This window comes from Pygoscelis adeliae, unplaced genomic scaffold (genome assembly GCF_000699105.1).
Source record: "Pygoscelis adeliae isolate BGI_AS28 unplaced genomic scaffold, ASM69910v1 Scaffold98, whole genome shotgun sequence".
Lineage (NCBI taxonomy): Eukaryota > Metazoa > Chordata > Aves > Sphenisciformes > Spheniscidae > Pygoscelis > Pygoscelis adeliae.
In genome coordinates this window covers 6818432-6834398 of record NW_008825547.1, presented here as the reverse complement: position 1 = coordinate 6834398, position 15967 = coordinate 6818432, and the positions used below count along the sequence as shown (strand labels likewise).

The following is a 15967-nucleotide window of genomic DNA, read 5'->3' as shown; positions in this document are numbered from 1 at the left end:
TGCTCTGACACAACAAAGCGGGGCAACGCATTCGAACAGGTTTTTTAGCTGCAATTTCAAAATGCCTGATATGGGGGCTTTTGATGAACCACTAGGCAGGTCATCGCATCTTCAGGTGGTCAAATTTCTACTTCAGAGCAGGAAAAGTTAATGGTGTCTTGATGCATAAATTATACATTTTCACAATTAGCTTGCTTGGCTCTACTTTAAAAGTTTTACCCCAACTCTGAATTCCCTGAGTCTCTAATGAGCTTGACTTGCTGATGGTAATGCTCCTGCAACCCATGTTATCCTAAGAATAATTTTTAACCCCAAATTTGATTAAAGTTATCCTTAATTAGACTCTGATTAAATAAATTTGATTAAAAAGCACAGGCTGTTTGGTCAGAATATATATGTAGCTGTTGTTAGGTAAAATTTCTTTCCTCTGCAGGGCCGTTTTAAATTGCACTAGGATTTCAGACCTGTTTGCACTGGTAGCAGGTTAAAAGCGAGCACTCTTTTGATGCTTGGGAGAGAGAAGGAACAGTCATCTCCCAGGCTGTACTTGGTGACTGCACAGGGAACAGGCAAAGGCAGAGAACAGTCTTTGTCACTTGGACTGAAGATCGAGTTCAGACATCAGGAAGTGACCCAGATGCAGCTGCAGAAAGGCAGATCTTGTAAAGAAAAGCGAGTCACAGGGAGGCAACTTGCGGCTGCTGGACCCATGTGTAAGAGTAGGATGACACTGGAGAAAAAGGAAACTCTTCAAAGAGCTGAGCTCCTTCATGTGTTCCCCTTCACTGAATCCATCTCTCCAATTGGGGCTGCTTGCTCACCGAGGTTAGGTACCCAAATAGATGCAGGCATGCTTCTCCCACTGTGGCTGGCCAAAAGACTATGCCTTATTGGCACAGTGATATGTTGAGAGCAGTCTCTGACTCTTTAACTGCTAGGCTTAACCATCCACCATAACTATTCATTACACTGCACACCCAGATAAAACCTCCAGCTGTTCCCAAAAACAACAGCTCATCAACAAAAGCCAGCATGAGCGCCTCAGGCAAATGCTTTGCTTTTGTGTTAGCTCCCTGTTGACTAAAGCAACCCAAGGCCCCTTTCTGACCATCAGGGCTTACAGAAGGTTTGGCCACAGCTGAAAGGGAGGTGATTTTCTTCCCTGTGCTCCACATTTTCACACCATTTACATTGCTCTCAAATCCCACAGCTCATAAGTGACAGGCTCCCTGCATGGATGCAGACCGTTCAGAAGAGATGGCCCAAGACAGGAGAAGTGTCTGTTGCCATTGCTGCTCCCAGGATTATCAAATGGATGCAGCCAAGCTCTTGGACTGAACTGACTTTGCTATTACTGTATTAATGCTGGTTTGCATGTTTACTACCTTGCCCATTTCAAACTTCACTGAGCTGAACCTTAATAAACATATATTCTGAATGGGTTTTTGTTATTGTTGCTTTTTTTATTTTTTTTTTCCCCTGGCCATTAAGACTCATTATGTGGAGTCATCAGCTGTTTTGCTTTGTTTCCCATCTGTTCATACAGTACTTTGGTTCTGGGACTTCTCCCAGAGTGTGAGATAATACTGCAGATGGGAGTGCAATTTCCACTGTTTTGATTTTGCCCCAGTGGGGCTTCGTGTGGCCACTGGTGGAAAAATGACAATTGCAATGGTTTTGATTAAAGATTTTCCATATTATAGAAACTTGTCAAATCTCAAGATTTTCAAGATCATGTTGCCAACTAGAGTCAGTGGCAGTTTTGTTTCTAAGAGGATTTTCAATCCTTTCCCCATCTAAAATGCCTCCATTCTCTGAAGTAAAAAAGGACTCTTTTTTGAGAACAAATCTTGTGCAATTTCCAGTCACAGGAAAAACCACCCCTGCCTGTGGCTGGGGAGAAGATAACGTTCTGGTCCCATTGCTGTTAAGGGGAGCAGAAATTGGAACCTAATGAGACTTTGAGGGGCAAGTCTAGTCTCCTGTGACCGCTGGTAACCACCTTATATCAGACCTTTCACTCTTGTATTGGTTAGGTTGTCATATTGACAAGCTGTTTCAGTAACTCACTCCTCTGATGACTAGCAAACTTACTCCTGTAATTTGCAGCCAAGGTATACTTCAGTCAGCTTATACCCATTTGATCTTATGCCTAAGTTGTCCTTTTTCTCAAATACCTGTTCTCTCTCCCCAGTTTTTATTCCCTCCTGTATTTGTAGAGAATGATCATATCCATTTCAACCTTTGCTCTGCAAGGCTGAACAAACCACTATTTTCCATAGTTTCTTGCTGGAAAAATATGCTCTCTGCTCTCCTCACCCTCCTCGCAACTCTCAGGTGAACTGGTTTCAGTTTATATGCATCTGCCCTGGTGACAGGAGCCAAAGCACTGCTGTCAGTCCTGAAGCCAACGTACGGGCACGTACCTGCTCCAGCTTCACTCCCTCCCACTGCTGCTTGGTGCCGCATTTTCTCCTGGTCTGCATTTTGAGATTTATTGTAATTTTCAGGTGATGACTTCAGTTTGGTCTCAGGCACATCTTGAAAATGCCCTCTTTGTCCCCCTCTGCATTCATTTTCTAACATAGATTAAGTGGCTACAAAAGTATTTTGGTCAGTTATTCTCTGATGCCATTTCCTGGCATTTTTCTTCCAGTTCTATAATTCCTATCTTGATCTCTCAGCATCTCTGCTACTAAAATTGCTAGGCACTGTATTTGGAGTAGGTTGTGCCCAGGGTGAGCTTCTCTCTAGGCGTAGGATGGCGGTATTACATTTCACAGGCATATTTCTCTGTGGTCACAGTGCAAGACTCCAAGCTATTCTAGCAGCATTGGGCTCCAAGATTAAGAAAGCTATAACACAGCACTGGTCCAGTGGCAGCTCTAGCGAGGATGTACTTGTATGGCTTTACAGCCAGTGGCCGCAGAGCCAGGAGGGGCAACCTGCAAACCTGCACCTTGTCACGCAGCAGGACAGTGCTCCAGGGGTGGGAACAACCACCGTCCCCCCAGCCTCCGGGGTTAATCCACCTCTCATAAGCACTGCCCTCCCCTGCAGCTAATTACTGGGCAGGTAAACTTGCAGTGATATCTGGGAAGTCAGAGAGGAGAAGACCCATAATTGTTCAGCAAGGCTTTTCATCCTTAAATTACAGGCACCCAAGAAGGCTCAGTCTTCATATATTTACCCCTTTCAGAGGAACATAAGTGCTAAAGAAAAGGTCAGCCACCTTTTTTTTTGTTAAACCCAACATTTCAGCATAGAAACGCTTACAAAATTACCATGTTTACTCAAGGGTTTAAAGATTTTTACGCTGTGAGTGGAGCAGGAGAGGAGAGTTTTTTAATGAAACTGCAAAATTGCTTTAATAAAGGAAAAAATTATAGGGCAATTGTGAGAGAATTCTATTTAAGATGACGACTAATGCCAGGAGATCACCTATGCCTGGTGTAAACCTCCCTGGAGTATCCAGGAATTTCAGCCATGGCCTGAGACTCTCGTTGTATAAGAGATGTATGAACCTAAAGAGGCAAGGAGGGGGGGTATATAAAGATGGGTAATGCTGGTAGAAGTCTGTGGACCTTTTAGTAGGCCTTAGATATAAATCTGGTCTAAAAAATCTAATAAAGCACAATTATGCTTCTTAAGTGCAGGCTTTTACCTCAAGTTAGGCCAAACCGTAATTTCAGGGGAAGAAGAATCAAAGCAAATACTCATAGGAGAAAATCTGTCGAAGCAGTGAACTTTTCACCTCTAATAGCTAGTAATGACCATGGGCTACATGATCAGATGGTTCACTTAACTGCCGAGTAACGAAATTAGGCTAAAAGTTAGATCTAGTCTGCCCAGAGGCAACATGACAAATTAGATTCATCCATTCGCCATATTTGTATTAATGCACTTTTGTATTAGTGAACAGATTATAAAAGAAGTCTTCGCCTTGAGGCAGGGTTTTCTGGCACTGAACTCATTTTCAAGCTGAGGTCCTCCCCTGAGGGCATGATAAGACTCTCCCTTCTTTGCAGCTGAGGATCTGATCCTCAGCAACGGTTTACCTGTGAACAGCTCTTAACTCTTTGGAGCTTCAAAAACTGCAGATTTCTTTCTATAAAGCTACATAAATTGTACATTCTTGCTATATGTTTTAATAATAATGGAATATTTAGTTAGCATCTTTCTAAAATCATTCAGTGTGTTCCACTGCTAATATTAAAAAAAAAAAAAAAAAAAAAAAAAGTTGTTTTAAAATCAGCTCTCTGGGACAGGCTCTGCAAACTCACCCTGGCCCCCAGTCTTGGCTGGCAGTCAGTAGTGAGAAATGCTGACTATGCAGATGGCCACCTCTCCTCATGCTGTGGCTGCGACCCTGCAAAGGGTTGTAGCCCTGTGGTCTCACAGCCCAGTGATTCGTGGGACTCACAGCACTTCATGTCAGTGTTTCTGTGTTTCTAGCACGAGGCTACACTTTGCAGCCGCAGCGGCGTGGCATCCCTCTGACCTGGGAGGGAGCAGGGAATCAAGAACGCATTTCTTTTCCCTCTGAAGATGAAAGACTTTTAAAATTAATTGCGTGACATTATGGCTTGTCTGTGTTGTCAGCTTTGATTTTGCTGTGACAAAATGATGGCCTCTCCCTGTCATACAAAGTGATGCCATGTCTGTGAGCACCGCACTCATCAAGTGGCAGCAGCGAGATAAAGCATCGCTGCCATCTGCATTGAAAGCAGTTTTGAGGAGTGCGGTGCGGCGGGTGAGGCAAGGGCAGATGTTACACTCCTGCAGGGGAGCCAACCCGGCCATCGCTCGCTGCAGCTGGTGTTGGCTCTGCCGTACCACCCACAAACCTATGCCTGGTATCCAACCCTCCTCACCCCATCCCCAGACCCAATGCAAATTACTGAGGGTGATACTCTCGAGAGGTGTAATTTTAAGCATTCAGAGCTGAATGCACAACCACTAGCTCTAAAATCGGAGGTCTTAAAAGAGCAGCTCTGCTGCCTTAGCAGGGCTGGACGGAGAAAGCAGAAGCAGAAGCAGCGGGAGGAAACTAACCCATTTTCCCTTTAGAGGGCAGTGGTGTTCATCGTACAAAAGCTGCATTTCTGAGGAGGTGAAACCCTTATCATTAATAACTGGGGTCACCAGCACCACAGCAGCAGCAAGTAATAGGAACCAGCACTGAAGTGGTGCTGCTGGCCGCACGACACCGTACAGAAGAGCATCTCACGCTGATATATTTTCTATAATGCTCTGTGCAGGGGCTTATTAATTTCCCCTTGTTTTCCTTCACAGTAATCAGATGAGTAATTACAGTTCCACAGAGAGGCTTCCTTTCTCCCACCACACCGCGAACGCAGTCCCGGGTGAAGCGCTCCTTACTGTCAACGTTTGCCAAATTACAGCCTCTGTCCGAGCCAGATGAGCCCTTCCTGTTAGATTTATGCCAAACCAGTTTGGAAAACCAAATAAGAGATGATTTCAAAGGCAGTACTAACCTTTTCATGGGTTTGGGCGAGGTGTCCCGCTCCAGGTTGGAGGACGCATGCTTCACGTGCATGGCATTGTAGGAGGTGTGGGTGTACTCGTTTTCATCACTGTAGTCGGGACCGAGTAATGTTCGAGCCCATGTCCCCATGTCGTACGGAGGAAGAGTCCCCCCGAATTCAGAGGGCAGGCATTCAGGGTGTATTAGCTGGTGAAGGCTGTTCAGGTTGTTACCATGAAGAAAGATCTTTAACAAATAAAAAGGAAGTTCAAAGTCATCATCGATTCCTTAATTCATTAAGTACAATAATAACAGCACTAATGAGGTGTGGAGCACCATTAGTTGATGCTGCAGTTTCAGGTGGGAATTTCTGAAGCACTCAGGGCTAGTGTGGGCAGGTGGGAGGAGGGGGATTACCTTTGGCGTGCGCAGCTGAAGAATTAGGCTGGCACCATAAATACTTCTGAAAATCCTGATTTGCTTACTTTTGGCACATGACACTTTCACTTTCTTAAGTACCGGATCAGGGAAAGTGCAAGTCAGGAATAATGACGGATTATTGCTACTGTAAGAGGATAGAGGCTTGTACGAAGAGCGGGGAGGAGAAAAGGGAGATAGTGGAGCTTACTGAACGAAGATGTGAAGAGTAGGTCCTCAGCATTTGAGAGGGCAACCCAGCCCTGCACCCCGGGACTGACGTTTCCCAGGGGTGTAAGTCTGTCGCCCCTTTGCACTGCTTCAGTGACATTTGTCTCTCTAATCTTTCTTTGCTTTCAAGCTGGTACTCCCCGTGTCCTGCCTGGTCAGACACACCCCAGGGTGGGTTCTGGGGCCTTCTGAGAGATGATCCAGTGGTGATTTGATAGACTGCAGAGGACAAATGGCCAAGATGACTGCAGGACCACAGTTCACATGGGTTTTGGTGGGGAAGACCTGCCTCTTCTGCAGTGTGAGCAAACAGCCCTCAGGCATGGGCATTTTTTGTGGAAACAAGTGAGTTACCACCATGTGAAAACAGTCCACTTGCTGAATGAATGAAATAGGAAATTCTACTCCAACAAAAAGAGCTGAGCTGAAGTTTCCCTTACTGCAGGTGACTTCAGCCAGGCCTGATAATCCCTTCACATTGCCAATTCTCTCTATCCCTGAGCATGACCCATTAAAATGTATCTACACTTTGTTAGTGATAACAGCTTTCTGGGCCCTGGCTGGGTTATTGATTCAATACAGACCATTGCAAACTCTAAGTTTTAATAAAAGCAGCAATTCTCTGAGGCCATATGAAAAATGCAGAGAGAAAAATAAGGAAGAAAAGAAAGCAGGCACCTACTCAGTTACTCCGGCTCTGCAGCTTCCTACCCCCGCCCCCGGCCCCATCTAATTACCCTTTTCCTTGTCTTGTCTTTGAGGAAGGGTTTGATTAGCGTGTACAGGGCATGGATGTACCAGGGCTGGTTGACAAAATGGACTCCTCCAAAACGGGCAGGAAAGCTGTCCTACAGAAAGAAAGAAAGAAAAGGAAGGCAGTTAATAGTTGCAGTGCTTTAGCCTGGCAGTTAATAGGATGAAAGTCAGAGGAAGAAGTCTGCCTCTTTCCATCTGCGGACGAGCACTGGGCTTGCTGGAAGGGGGGCAGGAGGGAGATGGAGAAAGAAAGACGCCTGGAAACGTTTGCATCAGTTTCTTCTGTTAGCAGACACAGTCCCTTCTCCCCTCCACACACTAACGCATCAATTGCTGATGATTTAAAGTAGGCTCTCCAGACACTTTGCCTGAACATTTTTTAACTCCATCAGGGCATCTGACTTGGCTGGGATGGGAAGTGAGAGGGGGCTGATGAGCACCGCTCCCTCGAGGGGAAGCTTTCTAATTTCTCATTGTGCGGCGTAAGGCAAGCCCCCGGTTCCCACGCACATCGCTGCACACAGCTCACCTTTTCACCCTTCGGCCTCCCTGCCTCCCCCCTGTTAAAATCATCATTACAATGGCTGACCTTTCGGGGTGAGCGAGCAGCATATTATGGGGAGGAGGATGGGTGGGAAATGCTGATAAGTGAAGGTGTAGGGAGAGCGCACCATGACGGCACCATGGAAACTGCTGGAGCCCAGCGCTCGCTGCCAGGCTGTGCACAAACACCCTCGGCATTAGCATGCAGGTAGCGTCCCACCAGGGAGGTGTTTGCAATAGCGTCCTACTCCGCTCAGCCTGTGTGGCACGCTTAATAAAAGAGGAGGTTGCTGGCGTGTCTTTAAAGGTTATTGTATATTGTGATGGGCATTTTGTACCTACACTCTCATCTAACAAATGTCAGTCAGTCAGGGAAAAGCCTAGGATTTTTTTGCCTGCATAAATAGTGGGACGGCTGCTGCTTCTGCGTGCAAATACGCTTCCAGCGAGAGGAGAGGTGCCTATCTCTCCCCCGTGATGGGAGATCCTGATGAAGCCGTCCTCATCCTGCCTGTGCTCCTAACCCCTACAGCTCAGCATATAAAGACAGAGCATAATCAGGTCTCTTCCTTCAGGGCTTTGGCTTCAGGACTCAGGCAGGTTCATTCCCCCCACAATTAGCGTGGGGTATCCTGGGACTTTCTCTCACCTTTCTCCGGAGCATCAGAGATTGAGCACAGCTGGTGAGGATATGGGGTGGATTTGTGAGATGATATGGAAAATCCCCTTATACACCTGCTCGGTATAGCTTCTGCGCCACTTCAAGGTCAAATTATTTCCCAGATTTAGCACTATGTAGGCATCCCACCACCTCCTACCACCCAAGGCAGATTGGCAGGACTCTATGCTATTAAACACTGGCCATGGATTGCCCTGGCAGTCATCTTAAACCATACTCGGGTAACGTTTGTGAGCAGCTACAGGCATTAAGTGATACCTTTTTCTTTTGCTATACAGTAGTATAAGCCGCTTACACCTTGGACATGTCAGTTTATCTGAAATCATTACAAATCTCAATATTGGATGCTCTGTGCAAGACTAGTGGGTAGTCAGGCCAGCACGCAGGGAGGCCAAGCAGTGCAACATAACAGGTTATCCCATTTTAAATCCCAATAACCTATGAGCTGAGCTTTTTAAGGATGGCACACGTTCTGTGGAGGTGCTCATTCACTATAAAGACAACAGTATTTCCATTGCTGCTGGAATATTCATTAGAGTTTAGGAATGCAGCTCTGACTGGTATAAACTACTGCAGTGCTACAGGTTGCAGTGAATTCAACTGGGCTGTGCTGAGAAACAGCTGCAGAGAATCTGAGCGCACCTAGAAAAAACATTGACGGACAGAAGTGTGAAGTGAAGCCAAAAGTGATTTTCTACCCTGTGATAACCTGACATTGGGTTTTAGAGCAGACCAGAGCCAAAAATGCCCATCTCATGCAAAATTCACATATTCAGTTGCTTTCCTCCCACATGGGAATGAAAATTTGAAGATCTGAAACTTTCACAGAATATTGTAAAAAAAATAAATAAATTAAGAGATATTGGAATGTTCCACATTTGCCTTTTTTTTTTTTTTTAATTCTATATTTGTCAAGGCCACTGCCATGCCACAAGTTGTATCACTAAGGGAGAAGTTCTGGACCCCTTTGCCCTTTGGGGCTGAGCTGCTACAGCTGTCACAGGTTGTACCATAGCAGCATAGGTCAGCGTAGAAGACACAGTCTGAGTCTGAAGCAAAGAACAGTAAAGAAATGAGAGATGGGAAGCAGGGAAATAACTTTAAGACACAGAGATTTATACTGACCTGCAAAAGAAAAATTGTTTTTCCTTCTCACTGGAATGCACAGATGATATTAATCACAATCTTCAGCAAGAAATGTCAGTCAGACTTCATTTCCAAGGGGGAATGTGGTTTTTTTAGAACATGTTGACCATTACCAATGTGATAATGATACCACATTACCCAGAAAGGTCTGAATGCTGAGAATTATAGGAACCAGCCAGAGGTTTAAAGTGGCAGACTGCCTCTGGAAAAGGTCGTCTAAGGAGAAGGATGTGCTTTCCTATATAGAAAATTAATTTTATGTCCACCCAACATAGATTGTTGAGTCCATAAACTAGACTCTGTCTGGTACATCAGTAGATTAAGTGTTACAGGAAAGCCCCCCATATAACAGTTTTATTTAAAGGCAATTGCTTTCTTTTCATTCTGAAGGTACACCCGAAAATGCACAAAGACCCTTGAAAAGGCAGCATGATGACCGGGAAAAAAACAACCAAAGAACATTTTTTTGTGTGTAACTTTCTGCTAATTTTTGTTCCTTACCCTATTAAGCACAATAAGCTCTATTTGACCTTCATCTCTCAGTCCACCTGCATTTGTAAGGCTGTCAATTAGAGCAAGGACAAAGACATAATTTTTTTTTTAAACCAAAGAAATTTGATATGGGAATCATCCAGACACTGTTTGGAACCGCAACATACCAATTTTGCAGAAGTCCCTAATTAGAGCAGAGCTGTCTTGGAAAGAAAAGCTCCCGTCTGGAGGTCTGCCTTGTGGAGTTCCAGGAAGATGTATGAGACCTTTCCCACACCCCACTTAGTGTCTCTGCTGCTTTCCCTGGGGCAAGGTGAAAGTAGCTGAAATTGATTTTCTGCTGGAGAGCTTTTGCTTTTAGGAATTCTCTTTTGATTTCTCATGTCTTGTGATTCCTTGGGAAGGTGTATTTTATAATGAGGTGCATTTTTTGGAGCCTACTGTGAAAAGGACCCTGGGATCATGGAGCCTTTTCTTAACCTGATTCCTTGTTAAAAATACCTAATCCTGAGGATATATTTACATTTTATTCCAATGGCATAAATAAAATATAGCACGTAGGAATTGGTCTAATTATTTGTGGGCACTACTGTCATTTTATCTGAAAACCAGGCTGGACATATTAGCAGGCTGCTCAGAGATGCAATTGCAGCGTGAACAAATACATCCAACCCAGTGCTAATCTAGCTAACTTGCTACTCAGCAATACCAGGGAAGAAACAGTGAAAGGACTCCAGGTACCTGCTTGGGCAGCTAGCTCACTCCAGAGTCAGACCACGTCTTCTTCATTGGGACCCGAAGTGAATTAAGCCAAGGAATATATCTAACCATGCTGCAGTGGCACCTTTCCCAAACTGTAAAGGTAAACCTAGAGAGACAAAATTGTCCAAACACAGGGTTTTAGTTGTTCCTGTTGATTGAATGAAACTGGTGCCCAAGATGAGTCTTTTCTTTTGCCTGATTTGTCTTTTTGTAACTTTATATATTCTTTTCTTTACTGTTTTCAGTTATTGCCCTCTGCATCATCCCCAAAGAAGAGAAAGAAATGAACACTGGAGCTTCCACAGACAGGTTTTCCTCTACTCTGCAGCTATTTCCAAGCCCTGTGTACTCTGAGGGCATGCCAAGGTAGAAGCAAACCAGTTTGCAATTATTGCCACCGGCAACATTAATTTTGCATTCCCGTCTCTTCAAAAACACAGGGGAGCAAAAAAAGATAAGGGAAAGATGAGCAACTTGTCCAGACGGAGGTTTGAAAACGTGACAGTAGAGGAAACCCCAAAATCCATACAGGCCTCAATACATCTTTCATTTCAGATTGGAGAAGTGTCTCCAAGCTTGTAGATCAGAGGAAAATGTTACGGAGAACATTGTTTCTCTTCTCCGCTCAGACCTCCTGTGCAGGGAAATGTCTGAACTGAAATGAGTCTGGGACTGAAAACCCTCAGTACATAATGTTCCGCTAAATAGCTCAGGAACGATAGCTACAAGGTGAATGAGAGACAATTTTTCACTATTTCTGCCCGTTCGTGCCTTCACAACATCTATTTCTTTTGGCATGAGTATGCATCAGAAACCTTTTACTGTGTTGTTGTTCTGAACTGCCTGAAGGCTAAAAATCAAGATGATGTCCCAGCATCTCCTCACGCCAAAGTGTGGCAGGAAAAGCAAAACAATCTGTGGAATACCAAAGTTAGGTATAAATCCAGCCTGATGCTCAGGGCCAATCTTTTTGAACTGCACGAATTGGCTACATAGACCAATGACCTGAGCTCAAAAACCAAGTTACGGCATTTTTCTGGGTTATGGGACATCTGAATTTTGTGACACAAACATTTTTAAAATGCTTTCATAACTTCTACCCTTTGCAATCAGAAAAACAAACACACATCTTGCCAACCAAATGCACTTTAATCTCGACCATACTTGCCAGTTTACTGCAAATCAAAATATAATCCCCTTTGAAAGAAAATAATTTCCCGTAGATTCAGGAAGATTTTGATCATAAACAAAACTGTTTAAACCAAAAGGTCATTTAAACTGAGGATAAAAACAGCATCTTCATGCCTGTGCACTTACATAATCAGTCCCCGCAGTGGATTAAAGCTCCCACAGACCATATTAATAGTTCAGGAAGATTTTATTAATAGTTTGGTGATAGTTTCTCCACAGAGAGTTTCCGCGAGTGTGTGATTTTAATGGATTGGCACGATAAGGGAAGGAGGCTTTCTGCTCTCCAGTTCTGGATCCAAATTCAGCCTCTGAAACAGTGGCTGTGGTTGAAAGTTGTTGTCCCCTGATTTTATGACTTTGTCAAGTATTGGATAGGTTGTGTTTATCAAAAACACGTTCCTGAGCACGTTTGGATGAACGCCGTGTAATGCCCCTGGTGTGGACAGAGCAGTCTGTCGTATAGTGCATGCTAGGAGAGAAGGTAAAGTGCCCCCCCCCCCATCGCTACAGCTTCAGCTTCTAATTTTAATACAGCTCCTAAGAGTTGAATGCTTAGTTCAGGAAATCCCGTGGGCAGGAGGAGGTGGGAGGCAGCGGCAGGGCCGGGGGCCACGAGGACCCCGGAACCCGGCTGCTCCCGCACCTCTCCGAGCAGTCCCTGGGGCTGCGGGAGCCAGGCCTGCTCCTGCTCACCTGCTGCAGTGCCTGCTCTGAGCCCAGGCACGTTTCAAACCTCCGTCTGGACAAGTTGCTCATCTTTCCCTTATCTTTTTTTGCTCCCCTGTGTTTTTGAAGAGACGGGAATGCAAAATTAATGTTGCCGGTGGCAATAATTGCAAACTGGTTTGCTTCTACCTTGGCATGCCCTCAGAGTACACAGGGCTTGGAAATAGCTGCAGAGTAGAGGAAAACCATTAAAAAAAAGACACTAGTGCTAGCAATATGACAATGTTGACCTGCTCGAATATCACCATAAAAAGAATTCTTGCAGTCGGGAAGAACTCATTGATTTGGGGTAAGCTGTGACTGTAACTGCAACTGCTCACACCGAAACGCTCTCTTTCCTCTGAAGCATACAGTAGCAAAGGACTGGAGCAAAATCACAGGAAAATATGAGTGCTTGGTTTATTTTTACACTGCATACCCACATATGTAGATGAGTACACTCTGAAGTACTACTGTCACGGAAATGGAACTGAAAAATGAACATTGGGATGCATTCTCCTAGACATTTTTCATTATGTTTGTTATCTCTCCTGCTACACTCGATAACTTTTAAAATTCAGTCATTTGCAGTGGGTTTCTCCCAGTCATTATTGCACATTAGTGAGGTCCTACAGAGCATCTGTTCATGGGTGTTGGCAGATGGCACCAATAAATCAGGTTATAGAACACAGATTTGCTCAGTAAACTTTGATTTGTCCTGATAGAATCATGCTGTCATATCATCTGGTCTAACAAAGTAACTTGTAACCTCGGGGCAAAAGAAAGATTTCTTCACTACCTTTTTAGAAGAAACCCTTTGCTGAACCAGCTCAGAATAATTTAGGAACAGAAAATTTCTCAGAAGCAGTGACTTCGCTGGATTGACACCATACGCCTGTGCTGCTTTTTTGCTTGGCATGTGCCCCTCTTGATGTCAAAGTGGTTCACACACTTAAGGTGCAGACTGAGGCTCCCTCCAGAAAAAAAGATGAATAAATTATATTGACAGAGAAACAGCAGGTTCATTCATGGGCTTGGTTGAGGAGGTACACAGAGAAGAGAGGAATTCAAAAGGTGATTAAAAAATAATAACACAAAGAGCACTGACACACTGATTTGGAAGTAGTCCATGCATGTGTGTGCCTGGGGTGCCACAGTTTGCTCTAGATTAGGTCAGATTAGGCAAGGCCAGATCAGGGAGCTTCTGGTGGAGCAGGAAGAGTGAAAGTCACCTGCTAAGCTAAGGAGGGGTAGATTGGGTAACAGGAACAGGCGGCAGCATGGGAAGGGACATGAATTTGACAGAGGCTATTTTTCAGAGTTAGTTTAGGAACTTGTTATGATCTTTGCAGCCAGCTGTAGCAAACTGGGCTAAATTGTCTCCAATGTCCTGATTTTTGTTGTAAACTGTAGCTCAGAAACACTTTCATATCCAGCTTTCTTAAGTGAGGGTTACTGCAAGCTGAGTCGCTTCTGTTCCTGTATCTCACTGACCATGAATGTCTAAAATTAGTTGTGAGGGAAAGGAAAAGCATCAGGAAGATCATCAAAGCTGAAAGCAGTTTAGGGCTTAATTAGAAACTGCAAAATGCACTGGGCACAGTGCAAGCCTGGCCTGGAGGCTTGCCGGATGAACGCAGGTGCTGCTGGCTGAAGTGTGTGACCACAGGTCGGCTGTGATGCTTCGCTCTCCCTCGGCACCAAGCCCTTGGCCGGCTGTGACCTATGAGCTTTGGTTGCTCACTCGAAATCATCATCAAAAGAAAGTCTCCGTGCAAACGTCACGTTTCTGAGAGAAGTGACATCCCTCCAATCCTTTCCCTGACACCAGGAGTTAAAGCAATGCTGTTCAACTCTGAGCCATTGGTGGATTTTGTGGGTGTGAGTTGCTCTCAGTTTTGGGCGTCTGATAAACAAGTGGTATTTTCCTGTAGCCAGATTTTAATGCAGAACCTTCTGAGGCAAAATGGCCACCAACAGAATGAGCATGTCCAGCAGTGAAAGTAAAAGTCAGCATTAAGACATCTTTAAGGAAAGACCACCTTAATTTCCTTGCACCTAGAAAAGGATCCACCCAGGGAGCACTGGGGTTAAAAAGTTTGGCACGGAAAACTTGACCTGAAAAATGTTCTATTTTTAATACACATTTTTTGAAAAATAATAACTTAAAGATTTTTTTGAAAGTAATTTTTAAAAGTTAAGCTCTAAACAAAATTAGTTAGCGCTATTAACCACTGTAGCCAAAATCCACAATTTTCCTTAGCTGACCTGATTTAAACCTCTCTCTCCCCAGCTATTTCTATTTCCATAGACAGGCCTTGCACCCGTCCTGAAGGGCAGTAGATCTGTGGGACACTGTGGTTGAAAGCACAGGGAATGAAGGAGTTAGGGCAGAGAAGAAGATGACCCTGAGCCAATTGCACTAGGATTTAGAAGGCTGTTGAAAGGAAAGAATAAAGTGCATGCAAAAAGCCAGTCCTGAAAAGGACAAAGTAAAGCACCTTATTTCTTGTCCAGCACTATTAGAATTTCAAACAAAAAACCCCGTTCAAAGTCTACTTCTTTAGATATGCATTGTTGTGCTGAGAATCTACATCATGTATGTGAAACATTTATTCTATATTTCCTTCACATCGCCACTTGCTGTATCTATGTATCTGCTCCCTGCCAAAATAGCCCTGTGTCTGAGTGAAGGGGCAATGAAGGCCAAACTGTCATGGTGAGGACAATTGCCCACAGCATTAGTTAAAGTCAGCCAAAGAAAAGCAATTAAAAAAGGTCTTGTGACACTTGCCTTTCTTCTCAGAAGACCTACTGACTTTGCAGAAAAGCTTTCCATCTTGCCTACGAAAGCGCCGAGGTGTTACACAGAAATCATACAGTCATATTACACTTGTGATTGAAAGCTGATGATGGAGAAAAGGAGATTTTGTTATTTATAGTGCTAGGCAACCTATTTGGCGCTGAACAGAAGTCTGCTGTAGCTTGGTTTGAACAAAGCCTGGGATCATCTTAAAGCTTTTGCATGTGCATTCAAATATAGAGTGGCATGTAAAGGAGATTATAAACTATTATTGTGATGAGATTATAACCTAGAAAGAAAAATGGTTTTTCTAACCTAGGTCAGAAAAAAAAAAGATCAAGCCATTTTTTTATTACCATTTGTTGACTGACTGAAACAAACTATTTGACAGCGACTATTCCTTTTCCAGTAAATTTCTCTGCATCTAGCAAGAAGTTAAGAAAATCCTTTGTGTTGACTTCTCCATACAGCTCTTTGAAGGTATCATAGCCTTCTAGCACCCGTTTTCTCAAGGCTAACTGCTAAACAGAAGCTATGTTCCCATCTTATTTCACTAGGAATTTCAGTTTTTACCCTAATTTGTTTGAGATTGGAACCTCATTTTAAAATGGAAGGTTTCCCTTCACCTGGCTCTCACACAAACCCTTTTTAAAACAATTTCTATGGTCTCTGTCATCCTCGACGAATGTACCCTGATGAGTGTCCCCCGGCGAAGATATTTTTCCAATTCTTTTTTCTCTTTGAAGAAAATGTA

At 44.0% G+C, this 15967-nt stretch overlaps 1 protein-coding gene across 1 annotated transcript in view; it reads right to left on the bottom strand.

The window, feature by feature from the left end:
• Positions 1–15967, bottom strand: part of CLVS1 (clavesin 1) — a 101535-nt gene that overhangs the window by 11365 nt on the left and 74203 nt on the right. The window contains exons 3-4 of the mRNA XM_009332088.1: positions 6874–6984; positions 5499–5734 (exon numbers count right to left, since the gene is read on the bottom strand). Of these exons, the coding sequence (XP_009330363.1) occupies positions 5499–5734; positions 6874–6984 (347 nt within the window). The remainder of the gene's footprint in view (positions 1–5498; positions 5735–6873; positions 6985–15967) is intronic.